At 39.8% G+C, this 22,678-nt stretch overlaps 1 protein-coding gene across 1 annotated transcript in view; it reads left to right on the forward strand.

Annotated features, from left to right (window-relative positions):
- RAB9B (RAB9B, member RAS oncogene family) overlaps nucleotides 1–6,015 on the forward strand; it is a 6,933-nt gene extending 918 nt beyond the window's left edge. The window contains exons 2-3 of the mRNA XM_040629577.1: nucleotides 3,959–4,031; nucleotides 5,193–6,015. Coding sequence (XP_040485511.1) covers nucleotides 5,235–5,840 — 606 coding nt within the window. The 5' untranslated portion in view covers nucleotides 3,959–4,031; nucleotides 5,193–5,234 and the 3' untranslated portion in view covers nucleotides 5,841–6,015. The remainder of the gene's footprint in view (nucleotides 1–3,958; nucleotides 4,032–5,192) is intronic.
- The last annotated feature ends 16,663 nt before the right edge of the window (nucleotides 6,016–22,678 follow it).

Below are 22,678 nucleotides of genomic sequence, written 5' to 3' on the forward strand. Positions count from 1 at the left end.
GCAGGAATGTAGCTGGTAACTTGTTTGCTCTACACAATGAATCCAGCGCGTCAGAGGGCTTCCCCGCTACAGAACCCTCCCCCACCCCCACCAACAAGCATCAGGTTGTACTGGAAACAACCTACACCATTTAAGGTAGAGGGTCTCAAAGATGCAGTCATTTCTTATTTGTACTGATTTTTACATAAAGTTAAAGAAAGCCCTGCCCAGTTCTCCAATGCAATATTTTCCAAATACTGTGCCAGGAATCAACAGTGAGTTGGGTAGCCCAACCAGTGTGTCACCAAGATGGGCTTTCCCTGTAGCTTCAACCATGGCTCCTCCCCTGTGCAGATTGCCACCAGGGCCACTCTCCCCTGCTGCTCCTTCCCTACTCCCAGCCCTGCAGTACCCCATCCCTCTCAACACTTGCCCCCAAACAAACTGCACTATGGATTTAAGCATCATTCCACCCATGGAAACTGAATTGATGCTGCCAATTTGCTTTTCTATTTCTCTTCACTCCATCATCACACTAAAATGTTCTGTTTTCAAAGGTTTAACTTGTTTCTCATCATTTTACTGCTTCCTTCCACACTTTCCACCACACATACACACCCCTAAGCATCCCCGACTAAATACAATAATTTTAATAAGCTGTGTGGGTGCAGGCACAGCAGATTCAAAAGGTTTCAAGTGTGTTGAAGAACAAAGAAAACTAGGGAGTATTGGTTATGTGAATTTCTAATTTACCTTATAGTCTGAGACTTAGACTGTAAGTGGGGAAAAAAGTGAATATACTATTCTTAGAAAATTCTTGTTAATTGTGGGGAGTGGGGTAAGAAAGGGGAATTGCATCTCTAGGATATTTGAGTTGTTTAAAGGCAGATCTTTCTTTGAATAGGACCAAAATCAGATTAAACATTTTAGTCAAAATCCTAGCCTATATGGGACCCATACAGGATGCATAAGGGATTTGACTTTTCCTGTAAATGTACCTAGGGTTATAAACGAATTCCATTGCCTCCTTCATGCTATCTTCTTTTAAGGTTTGACTTTAATCTGGCATATTCTGGGAGAGGAAAAAAATTTTGGATTGCTTTTATACTGTGCTAGTCCTTTTTGAGTATGTACTAAAGGATATCACACTTATTTTCAAATGATGATAGTGATAATGATGATGGGGACGCCAGCATCCCCTGAAAACATAATGTGGAGATAATTATACTGCTCTTATATTTGGTGGGGATGGAGAAATTTATATATTTATCTTAAAAATGTAGGGGAGGGAGGGAAACTAGAGCATTGCCACTGGCTTTCAACAGGTGAAATTCCTGTTAAGTCCCATCTAGAAAGTGATCCAGATAAGTCCATAACTTCTGCTCCCTAGTCACAAGTAAATAATAGTGTTTGGCCATCTTACAGAACTGCAGATCTCTTGTGCCTTGGCACCAATTCAGAGGCATTAGTTCTGAGCATCCACCTAAACAGCTAATTAATAAGCAAATATGATAGATTATCCATATGAAGGATATGCTTGCTGCGTGCTGGAGGGTCTTCAAAGACATATACAAACAAGGGTTTTGCCATCCAGGAATTTAAAATTTGGTTGTGTAGGAAAGACATACTTAGGAAGAAAAGGTTTTTAAACAAAATAAGGCAATTTAATGATACCATTTCAACTGTAAGTTATGAGATCTGAAGCTTATATGTTAATTCACAAATTCCTTGAGGGTAAGACCTTGCCTTAAAAATGTATGCATTTCCAACAGTGTCTACACCCAGTGGGTGCTCAAGTGATGAATCTTTGCAAAGTAGGTAGGGAGAAACCAGAGGCAGGGAGAGAAGAGCCAGGAAGTTTTCACAATAGATTAGATGCAAGGAGACGTGGGCCAAAGTGAGGATGGTAGCAGAGGACTGGGAAAGAATATTCCAAGGAAAAATCCACAGGATTCAGTGACTGAAGGCAAGGAGATATGTCTAAACTGTATTCAATTCTACCTTCAGGAGACAAATGGGAGTTGGAGACAGTGGAAGAGAGCGGAGGGTTATCTTAGTAAGGACAGAGCACACAATAGGCACTCAAATGTTTTCTCAATCATCAGTAGCAGGATTGGACCAGAGGACCCTTACGGTGCCTCCGACACTGAGATTCTGTGGTATATGCAGATACTCAAAATTGTTGGGGAACAAGGCCTTCTCAGATATTGAGGAAAGAGAAAAGGAAGAATTGTGATCATCCTACTGGCAGGTCTTTTCTGAGAAGGGTTAATACTGAGTCACAAGGCCCCCAGCAGTGAATGAAAGGAGGTGGAGGAGCAAGAGGAACAAAAATCTCAAACCCAAAATTTCAATACATGCTTACAAATCTTTGCAAACTTCACGAGTTATTCATTTTCCTCCAACTCCTATGATTTAAGTAGGGCAGGTATTATCAGCTCTGTATTTATATAGGAAGATATTGAAACAAAGCAAGATTAAATAACCTGCTCATGTTCCTAAAAGAAATGAATGGCAGAGTAGTGATGAAGACTTTTGTCTCCTGATTGCTGCCAACCCAGGGCACTTTACACGGAGCCGCGTTGCTTTTCCTCCCTTTTCCCCGGTATAGAGCCCATGTACCCAGAAGTTGTATGTGCAAATGACCAAATAGGGAATGCCACAAGCAACTGCAGCGTTATCTCAGATGGTTCTTAATACTTCATCATCGTTCCTGGAATTGAGTATTTGGTTTCCACATTCACTCAGTCCTTGACCCATCATTTGAGTTTATCCACAGCCAGGAAAGTAGAGTTAGTGAGTTGTTTAATGATGTGAACACCTGTTTGCTAGGAACTTGAGGAAGCTCATTTGGCATGGGCCCTTCGTACTACCAGTACTGTTACCCAAGTTTGTACTTCCTCTGTTCCTTTTTTAAGGGAGCAGTCTGTAAAATTATCCTACAGACTAGTATAAAGGATAAAGAAGTGTGCTAATGCTTGTTACTTGAGCTAATTCCAAAGACAGCAATTTGAGAGCAGGAAAAAAAAGGACAAAAATCAGTAATGGTAGAACACTTGAAAAATTTTTAGAGTAGATCTAGACTAAGGAGGAGGATAAAGCCTATCAATTTAGAAAACATTATTTAAATTCATAATTACTGATTAAGGTCTCTGATGAATTCCTTATTATACGCTTTATCTATATTTGAAAAAAATAACGAGATTATTAGGCAATAGAGATTTCTTACAGTCTTCTTTATTCTTTAGTAAGAAAGAATACTCAACAAATCTAAGAACTTTCTCTTTAGACCAGCACTCTTGACACTGTTTAAATAACACTCTTGCCATAATTAACTATAATGTTAAGTGAAGTTGTGTTTGAATTTAATAAAGCCAGCTAAATACTAAAACCTCTGTTCAAGACAGATGATCAAAATTAATGAGTAAAATAATTAGCCAAGAGAATGTATTGTAAACAGGGAATCTCCTAACATAATTATTTCTTCTCTGATCTTGTGGAATCAATTTCAGAGACAACCTCGAGACAGATTGGTGAATGCATTAATAACTTTCTTGGAGATGGGAGCATTGGTAAACATAAAGGGAAGGAGTTTCATCTCTGACTTAGAATTTCAACACGTCTTAGACTCCTCTGTGCTTTCCCTTTCCTGAATATCATCTATTGTGAATATCGGCTACTTCTTTTGATTTACCTTTACTTTGAATGAAGAGTTCAATGGAGGGACAATATAAAACTTTATAAGCTGTATGAGGTACACTCATTAGGACAAGTTAAAGTTCTTGCAATAATATTATTTTGTCCATGTTAAGCATTTGTAGCATTTTGAATTCTTAAGTATATTTGTGAAAAGCATCTTCTTCAGGTAAGTAAGTGGAGGTGGGTCTGTTTCTTTCCTGACTTGAGTATATTTATATATAGCCTTAACTTTGTTTTATTATAGATTTTTTAAAATAATGTTTCCCAATCCATTTTCTAGAAACCTAAAAAGAAAGAATAAAACAACAACAAGGAAAAAAAAAAGACTAAAATTGTGGCAAAGACCCAACTGGGTAGGTATATATATATATATATTTTTTTTTTCATTTGATCTCTTAAAGAGGAATATTTAGAAAAACATATAATTATTACACACACACCAACATAATACTAAGGACTAATGAGGCTTTTTAAAATTACATTTCAGTTGTGTGTGCTTCCAGAAGCTCTTTTGCATGTGCTGTTTTGATTAGTAATTGGTTTTCATCTCTTTGGGTCTCTTGCATAAATAACACCCAATTAACATCATCATTGTTTTGTTCCCACAATGGACCTAGTGTGAAAGTACTTAACAAAATCTAGTACCAGTTAGTTGTTCAGTAAACATTTGATCTTTTTATTTTAAGATGCATTCTAGATATTCCATGTGCAGACACGTTATGAGGTAACAAGAAGGGTACTGCATAGTTATTAGCACTTTAATGTTTACAGTATATTTTCATTGGTGCCATTATAGAATTAGAACCTAAATCTAAAAATTAATAAGTTATTCAAGGTCTTTTTCCTAAGTGAGAGCTGTTATAATGATCCCAGTCAATAATCATCAATTTACATGTCGTTGTTCCAGAAGAAAAGACTATGGAAGATCCTTTATTTGTGTGGGTATCTGTATCAATGCAAGTATAATGAGGCAAATGCCTGAAGAAACTTGACCTTTATCTCTCTTCCAAGTTCTGGGGTCCAGTCTATTGTAGCCCCAAACTCTACTGACAGAATTAAAATTTCAGCTTATGCAGCTTCCTTTCCTCAATAATTCTTGGGTCTGTCATGAACAGACTTCAAACTCCAAATCAATGTAGTACTATTTGCCTCTTGTTTGGAACTGTCAAACTGGAAACTAATAATATGGTTACACATTTGAGTGGTATTCCTGTTCTAGGTTCTCTCCCCTAGAATAGGGTCAGAACTGAACCAAATTATAGCAGCATCTGCTAGTCCATTTACCCATGGCATTCAGCCATTTTCCTGGCACAGGTGAAAGACCTCAGAAAAACAAGACCTATTTTCCCTTGTATGCAAAAGGATTTTATTCCTTCTGCTGTACTATACAGTTAATGAGCATGAATCAAGAGAGGTTAAATTGGTAGGCCATATAATTCAGAGAAATTTACTATGAAGTTGATTTCAGTTTCAGGTTTAACTGTTTTCCCTCCTACCTTTTCTTTTATTTTCAGGTTCTCTTGGTTATAAACTCCTCCCCATCTGGTGCTGCAACAATGAGTGGGAAATCCTTGCTCTTAAAGGTTATTCTCTTGGGTGATGGTGGAGTTGGGAAAAGCTCGCTTATGAACCGTTATGTAACGAATAAATTTGACTCCCAGGCTTTTCACACCATAGGGGTAGAATTCTTAAATCGAGATCTGGAGGTAGATGGACGTTTTGTAACTCTCCAGATCTGGGACACTGCAGGGCAGGAACGTTTCAAGAGCCTTAGGACACCCTTCTACAGGGGAGCAGACTGCTGCCTCTTGACCTTCAGCGTGGATGACCGGCAGAGCTTTGAGAACCTTGGTAACTGGCAGAAAGAATTCATCTACTATGCAGATGTGAAAGACCCTGAGCACTTCCCCTTTGTAGTTCTGGGTAACAAGGTAGACAAAGAGGACAGGCAAGTGACTACTGAGGAGGCACAAGCCTGGTGCATGGAGAATGGGGATTACCCTTATCTAGAAACAAGTGCCAAAGATGATACTAATGTGACAGTGGCCTTTGAAGAAGCTGTCAGGCAGGTGTTGGCTGTAGAGGAACAGCTGGAACATTGCATGTTAGGTCACACTATTGACTTGAACAGTGGCTCCAAAGCAGGATCCTCCTGCTGTTAAAAGCAGGAAGCCTTTTAAAAGTGTGCCCCAAATTGTTCAGTCAATAGTGTCAGAATAACTGTGCCCCTCTAAGAGGGCACACACACAAAAGGGTAAGAGAGAAGGTTGTGATTGTGTATCAGAGCCTTTCAAATTGAGGTTGTAGAGTGATTAAAAAAAAAAAAAGCTTTATCAAGCCAAGTGTATTTTGCGTGATTTCTGCTGTTTCCTTCTTGTGTGTATCAGGACATTTCAGAAAGCTTCAGTCCTGAGAGATTTAAATATTTTCAAATCACAGTTTAAACTTAGAACCCAGCAGCATGAAGGAGTTAAAGAGCTACAGCTATCCCTTAAAGCGTTCCATTAGTCAACGAACAAATGTCACCATGGACTCTCGGCAAGCAGTTTCTGACATTTCTGCCAGAGGAAGGAAAAATAAGACTCTGAGCTGTATCAGAATAAAAAAATAATAATGCAAACGAGGATGACCTAAGCTTCAATTATAAAAAGGTTGTGATAATTAGATATGTAAGAGTATAATGATGTACACTGCCTCGTTTGAATCCTTATATATGGTTTGCTCCCATTTGAGCTTTTCAAAAAATATCTCAATAAGAGCTACACTGACGACACTGGAAATTGATTATACGCTTTGTGTTTGAAGTAACAGGATACTAGTGAATGGATTATGCTTCAATATGCCAACCACCCTTGCAAATAAATGGTTGGTCTGCTTTTACTTTGTAAGTCGACTTTTGCTGCGTAGGGATGTTGCTTCTCTGACAACCTCTTATCAATTTAGCAATGCTGCTTAGTATATGGCTTTGGATGCAATGCTCTCGGCTCATAATTTTGATGGTCCTTTGGTCCACTGTGCTCTGCTCTCAGAGAAACCTTCAGAAAAGATTGGGGGATAATGGGCTTTTCTTACAAGTTTCCTTAACTCAAATACTTACTATAGAAGGAACGAATATCTTGTATGTTGCACTGTTTGGAGGGCCAAACTAGGACACTGAAAGTAACAAGAGAGCAGACTTTATCCCAGTGGTAGACTGAATTTCTCATAGTGTTGTCCAACAGTGGAATGGACTGCCTTAATAATGAACTCCCTTCCAATGAAAATATTCAAGAAGATACTAGATGACCATCTGTTAAAATGCCATAAAAAGAATTTCTATCCTGCCTAGATATTTGGCTTAAGGTCCCTTTAAGCTCTAAGTTCTATGAATCTGCAAGGTACAAACTATGTTTCAGTGCCATGTTATCATTAGATGTTTCTTAAGACAACAGCGAAGACTTTGGGGAGAGACTTTTAAAATTCTCAAACTATTCTGGGATCAGCATTTAACAGCAACTACACAGCTCTTTCTTTTGCACCATAGCAGGATGAATTCTTGAGCTCTGAGTAGTCGTTATGTGCCCTGATATAAATATCCTAAAAATACCATATTAAAATACAAAGATGGTTTGTTAAATGTTGATTACCATGACTGCTAGCTATATACTGTATTACAAGTATGCAGTCTAGTTCTTGTTGGTTGATCTGTTTGTCCTGCAAAGCTTTTAATCTGTACTTTTAAAACATCTATGTTAAAAAAAATAGTGACCCAAGGTAGTGAGGGACAGTTAGAAGTGACCACCCCCCCCTGCAAAAGAGACAGAGGCAGGGGAGGAAGCAGGAGCTTTCACAGGAATATAGCCTAGAACTCTCCATTGTAGCCACATATGGAATCAGCCTTACATGTGGGACCTTATGTGCTTTAAGAGCTCTGGGACTTTTTGGCTACATACACAAGTGGAAGACGGTATCTCAACCCCGTCATACTCAATATTTCCCATTTAAATATAGTCCTGACCCCATTGTCAAAGTAATTTTGATGCCAGAAGTTGAAGCCAGAACTGGGACCCCACAGCTCTTAAGTATCGGTCCCTATCCTGCCTATGCCTATAGCCAGCTACACTGGTTTCCAAGTTCTATGATTGTTTTTGCTACAATCATGTTAGGATGAGAATCTGTACATCAGAACTGTTAAATGCTAATTGTTTTTAAGTGCATGAGACCTGGGGCCTTCTCTTTCTACTTGCACTCTGCTTATAATAGTTTCTATTTGTAGATCTCAGGCTTATATAAAGACCTCCATCCACTCACAAAAGTACTTGTCACTATTAGAATGGCATGTGGTCATTTAAGTAAAAAAATTACGTGGGTATCCTATTCATAGACCTCCTGTCTAACCAAGGCAAGTGTTAATTTTATTGACAGGTCATCTGAAGCCCCTTTCCTCTTAGCCATACCGGTTTTCTTCTGCCAAATCACTACACAATATCCTAATGAAAGCTATTAATATTAAATGACAAAAACAGTGGCATTTTGGTGAGTAACACTCAGTGGGGTGCTGACATATGTTTGGGTAAGATTATAAAACACCAAAGGCTGGAATCTGTGAGTACCAGGAACTGTGCATATAGGCTTAGAAATTGTATACGCTAGAATGTGCAGTGCAATATTTTCAGAAAGTTTTTTTTTAATGAACACTGGATTTTTTGAATAAGACATTTCTAATTGGAGCTATACTGTTTTTCAATAGTCCATTAAAACATCATAAAGAATATTTATTTGGTTTATTGTCACGTATTGGGCTACATTCAGGGGGCCTCAGATTCCATATGTCTTCAGTGGATTGATGAATTTCAGGTTAATTTGTGCCTGCCTCAGCCATCTCTACTTTACCTTGAGGTATTCCACGATCCTCTCGTTGCAGGTGCTGCTAAAAACTCAAAATTGTGTATCAGATATTTTGTTCCAACTGTAAAAAAATCATCTGTGTTAAAGTGAATAAAAAGTGCATTTTGAATAACCAGTATACAACGTTTGTGCTTCTTCTCTGCCTTTCTTTTTTCGAGCAACTGGTGGGCATGACAGATAGTGCCAATCAAATCACTCTTCGAGACTGCACTGCATGTGGCCTCTGGATCATGTTTTCGCCGTGGTACCCCAATCAGCCACAACCTAATGATCAGAGAGATAGGTTGTACCGATTGGGAAGCAAACTCTAAAGATTAAGGTGGGGAGGTTCCTTTTATTTTATGTCACTTTTTAATGCGTGAAGAACGCCGAGACTGGAAATTGGATCTTGACTCTCCACTCTACTTCTTCGTTATAATTTAAAACAAATGTTAAACCATCACAAAATATAAACAGAGTATACATAGTCCTTTTATCTTCTTGGCTGATATACTGTCCAGATCTTAGGAAAACACAAAAATGTAGGTGAAACAAATCAGAAAACAAAGGGTAATTTTGTTAAATAACTCTGTTCTCTTGCTTCTCACATACTGGACTTTAAAGATACTTGCCTTAGTATCAAATGGCTTGAATATCCATAGTGGTGACTTTTAAATCATGGGCACATATCTCTCTGCAGCACATAACTTCATTACATTGATTCCATCTATCACAGATTCAGACTTCTCCCCTTCCTCTACTTTTGCCTGTAGGGACTCTGGGCAATTGAAATCATAGGGGGAAAAAAAAACAGATTTTTCTTTTTTTTGCCACGTGTACTGTTTCCATCCTGAAGATAATTATTTAACAAATTATCAGACCATGCTTCAAATACAGCACCTGAAATCCTTTTGATTAGGCTATAATGATGCAGCTTTTAGGCTGTAGAAGATCAGAGATTTATAAGCCTCTTAAAAAAGATTTGCTCATCCAAAACTGATATTTTGAAAGCAGAAAACTAGCTTTCTGTCTTCGTTGTTTTTCTGCTTGATTCATAATTCATGGGGAAATCTCCTCTGGATGTCTTAACAAATATATAGCTCCTTATTTTTGGAAATAGTTTGGCTATGATCCTTCCAGGAAGTGGAGGGTGTGGAATAGATGGGTTTCTCTTCAATTCTATAATTGAGTTTTAAAACACACTGGAAAATCAAGGCAGCAATTTGAGTAAGGTCAGGGTGGGAGTTGGGGTGGCATCTCTACTTTCATTTAATTACCTGCAGTAGTTCTAATTGCGTCAGGTTTTTTTGTTTTGTTTTGTTTTGTTTTTTACCTCAGTGATCCTCATAAGCATTTCACTTTTTTTCTCTTCTTGCTATGGACATTTAGGATTCATTACAGTGGAGTGCTTTTCTCACACGTGATTTAAGGGCAGATAAACTGTGATATACCTTTTGATAAAATGTTAATATATTTTTTCAAAACTGGTCTTTTGGGGGCACCTTTGTGGCTCAGTTGGTTAAGGGTCTGCCTTTGGCTCAGGTCATGATCTTGGGGTCCTGGGATTGAGCCTCCCACCCCAGTTGGGCTCCCTGCTCAGCAAGGAGTCCGCTCTCTCTCTCCCTCTCCCTCTGCTCCTCCCCCCACCCTGCTCATATGCTCTCTCTCTCTCAGATAAATAAAATCTTACCAAAAAAATGGTCTTTTTTCCTCCTGCTTTTATTGAAGTATAATTGACCAATAAAAATTGCATATATCTATTTATCCAAAGGATACAAACATAGTGATTCAAAGGGGCACCTGCACCCCAAAGTTTATAGCAGCAATGTCCACAACAGCCAAAATATGGAAAGAGCCCACATGTCCATCGACAGATGAATGGATAAAGATGTGGTATATATACAATGGAATATTACTCAGCCATGAGAAAGAATGGAATCTTGCCATTTACAACAACGTAGATGGAACTAGAGGATATTATACCAAGCAAAATAAATCAGCCAGAGAAAGACAAATATCATATGATTTCACTCATATGTGGAATTTAAGAAACAAAACAGATGATCGTAGGGGAAGGGAAAGAAAAATAAAATAAGATGAAATCAGAGGGAGACAAACCATAAGAGACTCTTAACTCTAGAAAACAAACTGAGGGTTGCTGGAGGGGAGGTGGGGGGTATGGGGTAACTGGGTGATGGGCATTAAGGAGGGCACTTAAGGTAATGAGCACTGGGTGTTGTTTGCGACTGATGAATCACTAAACTCTACATCTGAAATTAGTAATACACTGTATGTTAATTAAATTTATTTTAAATGTTAAGGAATTGTATATATTTAAGGTGTTCAACTTGACAATTTGATATATATATGCACTGTGAAATCATTACCACAATCAAGCTAATTAACATATCCATCACCTCAGGGTGTTTTGTTTGTTTGTTTGTTTTGCTATTTTTTAAAATTATTTCAGGTTACCGTCACCAATGAAGCCCTCATTCTTTACTCCTTTCTCTTTAAGAGAAGGAAGGGATAATGATAGAAGCTAGGTATATTTCAAGAATGAAAGAAATTTTTAAGTGTCTCTTCATTGATATGTTTCCAAAAATGTTGAGCAAGGATCTGACTTTTATTTTGCTGGTGGAGGTGGTGATGTTTGTATGAGGTTTTTTTGAGGGATGAAGGGTTACTAAAGTGCTTTCCCAGTGAGAATAAGTGTCTTCACAGCTCAAGATGTGAAGGAATTGTCATCTTTAGTCATATAGGAACCGCTGCAGTGATCTATGTGTCTTTAAAAATCGCTTTGGTTTTCTCCAAAGCAATATAGAGAATTTTGATTCAGTGCTTTTTTATTTTTTATTTATTTTTTTAATTTTTTTTAAAGATTTTATTTATTTATTTGACAGAGAGAGACAGCCAGAGAGAGAAGAAACACAAGCAGGGGAAGTGGGAGAGGGAGAAGCAGGCTTCCAGCGGAGGAGCCTGATGTGGGCCTCGATCCCAGAACACCGGGATCATGCCCTGAGCCGAAGGCAGACACTTAACGACTGTGCTACCCAGGCGCCCCGCAGTGCTTTTTTAAATGGTGGGTTTTGTGGGTGCAAGTATGTGTATTTTTGAGTAACCTGTCAATTCCTTTCCTGCATTATGAATTATGGGTAAATGTGCAATGAGGCCCACTCTAGCCCCCCTGAATTTTAGCCAGACAAGCCAAGCTGTGCTTCTACTTAATTGATGATCAAATGGATTGAGAAATGCTGCCTTAATGAAATAAATAGCTCTTAATTCAACATTAGCTGTATTGATCAGAGTAAAAATACAAATCATGCCTTCCTGTGGTGCATTCGTGAGGAAGCAAGTGATAGGCTTATCTCTTCTTTTTTCTCTTTTATTGTTCCTGGCTGCCTTAAAATCAACATATCCAAGGGTGTGTTCCGTAATATATTGTTCAGTATAGAGTCTTCTTATAGATGAACAAGGGTTGGTATAAACTTTGAATCATCTCCCTTTCCATTTGTTCCCAATGAGAAAACAGTGTCACCAGTAAGAACTTTAAAACCTTGTCCTTAAGTTTTGTTTTTTTTTTTTTAAAGATTTTATTTATTCATTCGACAAGAGATAGAGACAGCCAGTGAGAGAGGGAACACAAGCAGGGGGAGTGGGAGAGGAAGAAGCAGGCTCATAGCAGAGGAGCCTGATGTGGGGCTCGATCCCATAACGCCAGGATCACGCCCTGAGCCGAAGGCAGACGCTTAACCGCTGTGCCACCCAGGCGCCCCTGTTTTTTTTTCTGATTACATAAGTTATATACATCCATGGTAAAAAAAATAATAATAATAATTATAAAAATAAAGCAAAAAAACTAAGAAACAAAAGAAACAGAAAAGCAAGGTAAAGAAAATAAGTTATCTGTAATCCTATTACCCTGAGGTAACCAGATTTTAATTTTAATATTTATTTATATAACAAATTATTTATATTTAATATTTAAATATATTTAATATTTATATGTAATAAATAATTTAATGATTATTTATATAATAAAAGTGATATCANNNNTATAATCTTTCATTTATATATCTTGGACTTTCATCTAAGTCATTACATATTCTTCTAGGAATTGTATTTAATGCTTGCATAATATTCTATTGAAGGATTTATCATAATAAATGGAATCAAACACTTATTGCTAGACATTTAGATTGTTTTTCAACTGTCTCCTTTTACAAAACAGCAGTGAATGTCTTTAATATTAATCTTAATTCACATCTCTATTTTCTATAAGTAAAATTTCTGGGTCAAAGATTATGACTATTTGTATGGCTTTTAATATATATTGACAAATGGCCATCTAGAAAGTTGTCCTAAATTACATAAACACCAGTTTATGTAATTCCATCACTCATTGAATATTATCTTCCTTTCAAACCACATTTGCCTAATTTGATGGATGAAAAATGATCTCATGTTTTGATTTGCATATTTTTCATCCTTTGAGAGTAAACAGTTGTTCATGCATTTATTGACCATTTTTATTTTTTCTTGAATGAATAACTCATTCTGGTCCTTAGGCCATTTGGGGTGGAGAACGTTTGTTTTTGTTTCTTATTGATTTCTAGAAACTCTTTTTTTTATATGTTAAGGGTATTAACATTTGATCTTATCCATACTGCGGGTTTTCTGCAATCCTCTCCCATATGTCCTCCCTTTTAATTTTGTTTACAGTATTTAAAAAAAACACTGACAGATTATTGAAAAGGTCATGTTCTAAGAAAATAGAAAACTAAGGTGGGTAGGGGAGAGAAAAAATGTCTACTTGATCTGTCCTTTGTTCCTGACCACATGAAACTATGTACTTATTTTTATTTCGAAAGGTTATGAGTCTAAGCTTGTGTCACCGTGATAGAAAAACTGGTAGGAAGCAGAATATTCGTTCATCCAGCTTTTTTATCTGCGTGATGCCAAATGGCTGTTTTGATTTGGATTTAGTGGTTTTTTTAAATAATACTTTTTTATTATATTATGTTAGTCACCATACAGTACATCCCTAGTTTTTGATGTAAAGTTCCATGATTCATTACTTGCGTATAACACCCAGTGCACCATGCAATACGTGCCCTCCTTAATACCCATCACCAGCCTATCCAAATCCCCCACCCCCCTCCCCTCTGAAGCCCTCAGTTTGTTTCCCAGAGTCCATAGTCTCTCAGTGTTGTTTTTTAAATGAAGTGAGTATTCTGAAATCTTGTACAAATACAGTGATAGTTACAGTTCATCTTTCACCCACAAGAGGGCAATGAAGACCAGATAATATTCTGCCACAGAAAATAAGTAGAGGACAGACTGAAAGAAAGAGCTGAAGGGGTGCCTAGAAGTCATCCATGTAGTCTCCCTCTCCCCTATTATATAGACTAGAAAACTGAATTCTGGAGAGGAGAAATGACTTGTTCCAGGGCACAGAGCTGGCTAGTCAAAGAGCCGAGTCCTAAGCACTTTCTAGTTTAACATACTGTGATTTTCCATACTGTTAGTTAAATTGACACAAGCTATAAACACATACGGACGATCCTGACTTATAATGGTTTGACTTAGGATTTTTCGACTTCACACTGGTGCAAAATGCTTAAGGTAGGGTAGGCTAAGCTATGATATTCCATAGGTTAGGTGCCATAAATGCATTTTTTTCCTTAGGATATTTTCAACTTATGATGGGTTTATCAGGACATAACCCCGTTGTCAGTGGAGGAAGATCTGTACATTTATTTTTTCTGATTTTTAATTTTTTTTTTTGCCTTTTGAGGTAAGAGTCACATAACAACATTAGGCATTTTAAAGTGTACAATTTAGTGGCATTTAGTACATTCACAATGTTGTAAACAAGTACATTTTAATCTCCAGGATTCAAATCCCAGTCCTACCACTAAATAGGTGTGTTATCTTAGGCTAGTTATATAACCCTGCTGGGTTTCAGTTTCTTCAGCTGTGTAGGAAGAACATGTCTTCCATAACAGGTTTTTGTGAGGATCACCAGAAATGATCTGTGCTTGGCACAGAGTGGATAAAGAATTCTTCCTTTTCTTCAAGATATTAATCCATTGCTCCCCATCCAGTATTAGTATATTTATTTCATATTATGAATAAAAATAGATTTCAGAATAGATTTTTCTCTTTTCATGACTATTACTGCATTATTTACATTGAATTTTAAATGTGCTCAGAGTTGAATAATTAAAAATTATTAAAAAGAACTTCACAGCACAGGCTCTTGTGACGTAGTTGGCAAAGGATTACAGTATTTAATAGATGCAAAAGCCCCCTTTAAAACAAGCAAGAGTCTTACAGGAATTTTGAAAAATGGAAGATGATTCCAGTGAGGCGCAGAAAGCATGATGACGGTGTGTGCTACTATAGGTCGGATTTCGGAACTGACTCTAACGTAAGGTAATCCACTCCCCTTTTTTTATAGATAATAAAATTGAGGACCAGAGAAGTTGGACAAATTCCTGAAGTGACAGGTCAGGCCTTAGAAAACTCATCTCTTACTTCTCAGTCCACTGTTGTTTTCAGGACCCCTCACTGTCTGGAACCAGGATTTTTTTTTTCATTTCTTCCCCAGCTTTATTGAGATATAACTGACATATAACATTGTGTAAGTTTAAGGCATACAATGTGATGACTTGATACATGTATATATTGCAAAGGGCTTGGAATGATAAGATTAGTTAATAATCCTTCACCTCACATAATTACCATTTTGTTGTTGCTGCTGTTGCTATGGTGAGAACATGAAAGCTCTACCCTCTTAGCAACTTTTAAGTATAAAATACAGTATTGTTGGGGCACCTTGATGGCTCAGTCGGTTAAACGTCCAACTCTTGGTTTCGGCTCAGGTCACGATCTCAGGGTCGTGAGATTGAACCCCACATGGGGCTCTGTACTTAGCTGGGAGTCTGCTTGACATTCTCCCTCTCCCTCTGTCCCTTCCCCCCACTCTTGTGTGCTCACTCTCCCTCTCTCTCTAAAATAAATAAAACCTTTAAAATACACTATTGTTGGCTATAGTAACCACGCTGTAAAATAGATCCCTAGTACTTATTCATCTTATGTTGTTTGAAAGATGCAGAAGAGGTAGGGATTGGTGGGGGATGAAACCAGAAGGGTAGGGAAAAGAAAGATTCTAAGCAACGCAAGATTTAGGTTTCAGACAGTGGAAGGGGAAGAAGTGAAGAGTAGCAAGCAGCTCTGGCCTGTGAGAAATGTCTTTAGAGTCAGTCATTCCCTTTTTACTCCTCCCAAGGAAGGAACTACTGAGAAGGTATGCCTCCCCAATAGCCTTTGCCTTCCTGAATAAACAAAATCTACTGAAAATCATTGAAATCAGAGCTGTTAGTTATTGTTAGCATCCCAAGTCTTTAAAAAGTCTGATTAAAAATTACTCAAATGACTAAAATCTAAGTGTCCCTAATAAAAAGCACAAGGAAAGAGATACCTGATAGAAAGATTTTTTAAATTCTGTTCTTCAATCCCATATTCTCCTTGTTCCTTTTATGTGGAGATCCAAAAAGAAAAATAGTCATTGGCAATCGATTGTGAAAATTGCTGTTAAATTATATAGCAGTTGTTAGCTTTTGTTATTAGCTAAATCTCAGCCAAGTGAGTTTCCTGATTTATAATGTTATTTTTTATATTGTCATGGCTCTTCGTCCCAGTGAAATTTTTTTATAACATATTAAGTTGAGCTGGAGAATCACTGTCTGTCTGCATGATGCACTTTTTACTGTTTTTCTTCTAGAACACTTCTTTTGTTACAGTAGCAGAAGCTGATTTATCTAAAATTCTGGCAGATATTTCTTAACTGGCATTTGCACATTTCAATATTATAATGAGAAGTAATGTTTATAATGATAACCCATAGACATTGTGAGTGGCTAAATTACTTACTGGATCATAAAAGAAAAAAAATAAGGGATATTACTTTTTAATCCATTCTATAGTATAGGAAACAGGTATTCCATGTATGATGTATATAGGTATAGTGTGCATGATAACATAAACCCCAATACTCTACTTCTCTGGAATGGAGAATTCATTTTCTTTCCTTTTCCCCTTTACCTATATTTTCCCCCACAGAATCTTATTTCAAGAATGGTAGGTAATTTCTTCCAAATTCCACTCCATGTTTGAGTACTTTCACCAAATACCTGCCAAGTGATTATTGAATCAATGCTGGAATACTGCAGGTGACAGGGAACTAAATATTTTACAACGCAGATGATTCCATCTTTACAAAGATGGCACACCCTTCCTTATATGGAATCAAATTCTGACTTCTTATGACTTCCACTGATTGGTCCTAGGGCCATAAAAAACAAGTGTTTCACATGACATAGATCTTCCAATATTTGAAGACAGCTTTATCTCTCACAGGTATTATTTTCATGACTTCAAATCTCCCAGGTCCCTCAGTAAAATACGGCATGTTTAAGCCCATCATTTTCATAGTAATAAATCAATATTCATCTAGTGTCTACCCTGCACCAAACACTATTTGAGGTATGGAGATGAAAAGAGTAAATGGGAAGCAGCGGGAGCAAACCTTGCGGCAGAAGCAAAAGCACAAAGAACCATTTAATCCCAACTAAGAAATGTGGATGTATTTTGAAAATAATATGCAGTAAGAGAAGGGGTTTAAGCAAAGAGGTGGGAAGCTCAGGCTTGTATTACAGTATGATTATGCCAGCCATGTGCAGGATGGTTTGTGGCAAGAGTGGGGATGAGCAGCCTAGGGGCAAGTGACCAGTGACTGTAACTATAGACATGCCAATTATGCAAGGCATCTAGACTCTACTCTGCCAACATTTCCTAAGAATCATCCACAGAGCAGCAGGCCACCTATGGCAGAAACACATGGGGGTCTTGTAAAAAATGCAAAATCTTGGACCCTGCCCCGACCCCCTAAATCTAGGTCTCTGGCGGGGCGGCGCAGTCCAGGCATCTACATTTTATTGAGTTTTCTGGCCAGCTCTGACGCACATGGTCTGAGAGTTGGTGTGGAAAAGACTCAGTGGCAGCAGTCAGAGAGTCTGTTTCACAAGTGAAAGCCAACAAGTGTCCAGACCTCAGAGAGCCTGACTCCTCCAAGGCAAAAGGGTTTGGAAATGCCCTGGGCCTGGGGCAGGGACACACCTTGGCCCTTCTGCACCGATCTCCCCTGCACTCTTTGCCTGGCTGGTGCCTTCCCTCTGTCGGGGTCAGACCTACACGCCACCTTCCTTGGAGTCCTTTCCTGGCCTACTACTTGATCGTGTAGGCATGCACAACATCCTGCCCTTTATTTTCTTCTGTTTATTCCAAGTTGTAATCTCACATCCATGTGTGTGGTTCTCCATAAACCCTCCTCAGCCCCTTCACTAGACTGTAAGCTCCAGGAGGTCCAGGCCCCTGCTGATTGTGCTCATGGCTGAGTACCCACAACACCTAGTGCAGGGCCGGGCCCTGGATAAGTGGCGGCTCCATATTTTGGAATTGAGTGCATGAATGAATAAATGAAGGTATGGATGGGGAGGCACTGGTGACAGCTCCAGCCTGGAGGACACTGCCAAGTGGCAACCCTCTCTGGGGCCAGTCCTGGCTGCTCTGCTGGCAGGGCTGCTCGCAATAGCATGGATGGGTTTGAAAGGTGACAAAGCAAGGCCTGGGCCCCTTGCTCACAGGTTTCAGTGTCTTCCAGAATCCTCGGTCACTCTCCAAATGGAAAGCAAACAGAGAAGCCAAGGCAGCCAGGTCTGAGGCAAGAGGCCAGGGGAAGTGCCCCGTTTCTAGCTGCTTGGCTGGGTACCTGGAGGCCAGGGAAGGACAGGCCCTGGGACTTGCTGTCCTTTTGCCCTGGCCCTGGCCTACCCAGCCTCTGGCTCCCTGAGGGTGGGCACTGAAGAGGAGGAGAATTTGCCACCCCAAAACATGTCCCTTTGGCATGAGGCTTATTTTAGCTGAGTCTTTTTAAGAAAGAGCAGACAGGAGAAGCTCTGAAACTGAGTACAAGTTACCCTTTTGGAAGAGACATTTACATTTACAAGGGAAATCTCCATTTGTAGAGGTGTCTCCCTCTCTGTACCAGGAAGAGAAGGATGACTAAATCACTAGAAACTCTTATCCATGGGGAAGACAACAACCTCCATCTAGAGGGAAAATTATTTTTCCTTCCCCAAAGCCCTTTCACTGCCATATGCAGAGTCATGGGCAGGTGGCTGTGAAGCCTGGGAGCATTGTTCTCCACAGCGGGATTTCCAAGGACACCTGGAAAATGAGGAGGGTCACACGTGGGTTTGCATGCAATCATGTGCAATTTGCGTCGATCTGCATATTTTCTGAAGGGGTGGCTCAGGCATTCTGCAAAGCACATCTTCTCATCCCCAGAATGTCATGCTCCCTCCAGATTGAAAAGCGGGTCCCAGGGACTTGAACACAGGGACAAATGAAAGACCTGAAAGGTCACCATTCAACAGATTAGACTCTGGAGAATGAGCATCTCTGATGAGAGACACATAGCTACCATTTATTGAGTGTTTCTTAAGGCTGTGTGCTGCCTGCTGTACGTGCATCTGCAGCAACCTTTTAAGGCAGGCACTATCGTTGTCCCTATTTTACAGATGAGGAGACTGAGGCTTTGCTGGGCTAAACAGATTTTCATGGTCATGTACATCAGGAGTGGCAGAGTTGGGGTGTGAACCGGGGCAGTCTGGCTCCAGAGCTCACTCCCTGAATCACACACTGTATATGCTTTGTCCTTCGAACAAGTGAAGATTCAGACACAGAGAAGTCAAGCCATGTGCCCAGGATCACACAGCCAGATAATGCCAGAGCTGGAACCAGAAATTAGGTCCCTCCTCCACTCTGGTTCTCTTCCCCACGTGGCCCTATCCCTCTAGGTACAACAGGGATAACTTGGCCTACTTTACCCAGACAAGCAGAGTACAACAGCCTAGACAGAGGCTGAGTTCTCTTCAATCCCATGACTGGATTTCCTTGGACTCCTCAGCACTGCAAGGTTCTAAGGCTGGAAAGCATGGTGCAATCGGGCTTCTGTGTTTGTCCAAAGCTTCTGAGAAGGATGACACAGCAGACCAGTGCAGTGGTCACCGCACAGTAAAGAGCTTTCATGTGTCCCATCACCCTCCTGCTTCTGTGGGTCTCAGGGACTCCCTGTCACAAGCCCTCTAGAGCAAGCTCCCACTCCTGTCATTGCACCTCTTCCTCTGCTTGGCTGTGTCTCCAGCTAGCTGTGGAAGCTGGGGCCAGGCAGGTCACTCCCCCCCAGGGCTTTTAATGAGAAGTTTTGTTATGCCTAGGCAGCAAAGATGAATAATTTAGTGAAGGAAGCCCAGGAAATGTTGTTCTTTTAAAGAAGAGTCCCTTGATAGTGGGAAAAGCAAAGGACTGCATCTTATTATGGGAGGATGGGGGTGGGGTGACAATGGTACTAGAGAGGAGGAGGAAGAAGATGTCCCTAACAGTGTCGGTTTTCAGTAAAACGTTTTAAACAATAAAGTTGCTATAGATCAGAATTGTTTTTTTAAAGAGTCCTGACTCTAGTGAGTAGGCTGATTGGATTTGGGGGCTAGAATAGAGAGGCAGGGAAAACAGAGAGGAGGATATTGCCATCATTCATGTTTCAATTATAAGGAGAGGGAGGACAGTGGAATGGACAGGACTAGATGTGGGTCATGAAGGAAGAGTCTAGTATGATTCGTTGGTGTCTGAGCACTGACTTCAGAGCAAACTCTAATTTGTTAGTTTCTCTCTTAAAATGTGTCATTTTAAGTATGTTTGCAGAACCAAGACAAAGAGAAAGACTTCCTTCCCTAAGGATGAGTTCCTACCACCCTTGTTTGAGCCTCAGGAAATGCATTTCTATTTAAGAACAACCACTTTGTCCCAGCTTCCAGCTACCAGGTTCCCAGGTTCGCAGGTTCTGGAACTCAGAGCATCTCATTAGCATCTCAATCAAGAATTTCTTTTTTAATTTTGAGAAGGACATTGACAAGCCTCTTTCAGTCAAGTGTGCTCTCAGGGGAGAGTTAGCAAAAACAGTGGCTGTCTGACTCAACGGCAGACACTGAAAGCCCATCTGAGGGAGGCTTGTGTGAAAGACAAACTGCTCTGACTTCCCAGTTGTTGTTTTTTTCTTGGCTGCCTCTGGATTAATTAATTTCAGAGAAACTGAAGAGGGTCCAAGGAAGAACCATCACAATGATTAATAAAAGCAAGCTACTGAATGGTGCTAGGAGCTTCTAGTGAAGGACAAGAAAAGGGGATGGAGAGGGGGAGGCCCAAGGCTGAAAACAAAGCAGTCATCAGACTGCAGAGCTGTGGGGAGCTGTGAGAAGAAGGGGCAGGCGGCCTGGGCCCATCTCCCCTCTAGCCATCACCCAGCACTGGGCCAGGCCCCGTGGGAGATCAAAACGAGCGGAAAGCTTGTCTATGCCCACAGAGATAGGGAGACAGGGCTATACCCACAAAAACACAAATTACAGTCGAAGCCAAGAATACAAGCGTTGTGATGAGGCACTCACTCTCTGCTCTGTGCCAAATGACTAGTGCAGAGAGAAGTGCTCAGCATTCCTAGGAGGATGGGGCCTTCGCAGGTGATGGGGCTGAGGCCTAGGGGGATGGACAGGATTGGCTAAGCAGAGAGGAGGGAGAGCAACACAGGCTGGGGAAACCGCAAGATCACAATGCAGAAGATGGGACAGGAGCTAGGAAGAGTGAAGAGTCATACCTGGTGGAGGGAGCAGTTCCCAGAATGGACTAGCGGGAAATGGACCCCAACAAAGGGGGTTGGATTTTATGCTGTGGGTGGAGGGCAGTCACAGAAGGCATCTGAGCAGGACAATGTCATGGTGTCAGCCATCTAAACAGATCCATCTAGGCACGGTGGATTGGAAGTGAAGATAGGAAGACCAAAGCTAAGACTAAGCCTTTAAGAAACCTCTTGCAGCTGCAGCCACTGAAAGTGTGCTCCAGCAATGACAGGGGCCAGGCCTCCGTGGACAAAGCCAGCTGGAGCCCAAGCTCCAAAAGATGCAGTTTGGGTTCCACACCCTGAGACCACAGCCTTAGTCCCCGCAGGCTCACCAAGCCCATGGAGCTGGCCACCATTCAAAAAAGAAAAGAAAAGAAAAGATAATTTAGATGTAATGGGCACATTCTTAGAAAAGCACACACTACTGAAAGTGACTCAAGAAGAAATAGAAAATCTGAGTAGGTTTATAATAGGTAAAGAGATTAAATTAGTAACAAAAAAACTTCCCACAAAGAAAAGCGCAATTGGAGTGCCTGGGTGACTCAGTTGGTTGAGCATCTGCCTTCAGCTCAGGTCATGATTTCATGATCTCGGGGTCCTGGGATCAAGCCCCATGTGAGGCTCCCTGCTCAGCAGGGGGTCTGCTTCTCCCTCTCGCTCTGCTCTTCCCCCTACTCGTTCTCTCTCTGTCTCTCTCGCTCACTCTAAAATAAATAAATAAAACCTTTTAAAAAAAAGACTACATGGAAGCTTTAAAAAAAAAGAAAGAAAGAAAATTCTAGAACAAGATGGCTTCACTAATTAATTCCACAAAACTTTCAGAAAAGGATTAAGACCAATTCTTCACAAATTCTCCCAAGAATAGAAGAATAGGAAACACTTTGCAATTCATTCTGTAAGACCAGTATTATTATCCTGATACCAAAGTCTGAAAGACATGAGAAAAGAAAAATACAGACTAATAATCCTTGTAAATATATATGCAAACATTCTCAACAAACTACTAGCAAACTGAGTCAGGCAATATATAAAAAGGATTATACGCCATGACCAAGTGGGATTTATCCCAGGAATATTAAGCTGAACATATGCAAATCAATCAGTGTAATATACTATATGAAGAGAAAAAAAGGGAAAAACATGATCATTTTAATAGATAACAAAATTGAACACCCGTTTATGATAAAAAAAAAAACCACTCAACAAAGTAAGAATACAAGGGAATTTCCTCAACCCGGCAAAGGACATTTATGAAAAACCTACATCTTACTTCATGCATAATGGGGAAAGACTGAATGCTTTCTCCCTAGATCAGGAACAAGACAAGATAAGCAC

The sequence above is a fragment of the Ursus maritimus genome, assembly GCF_017311325.1.
Source record: "Ursus maritimus isolate PB19 chromosome X unlocalized genomic scaffold, ASM1731132v1 scaffold_X1, whole genome shotgun sequence".
Lineage (NCBI taxonomy): Eukaryota > Metazoa > Chordata > Mammalia > Carnivora > Ursidae > Ursus > Ursus maritimus.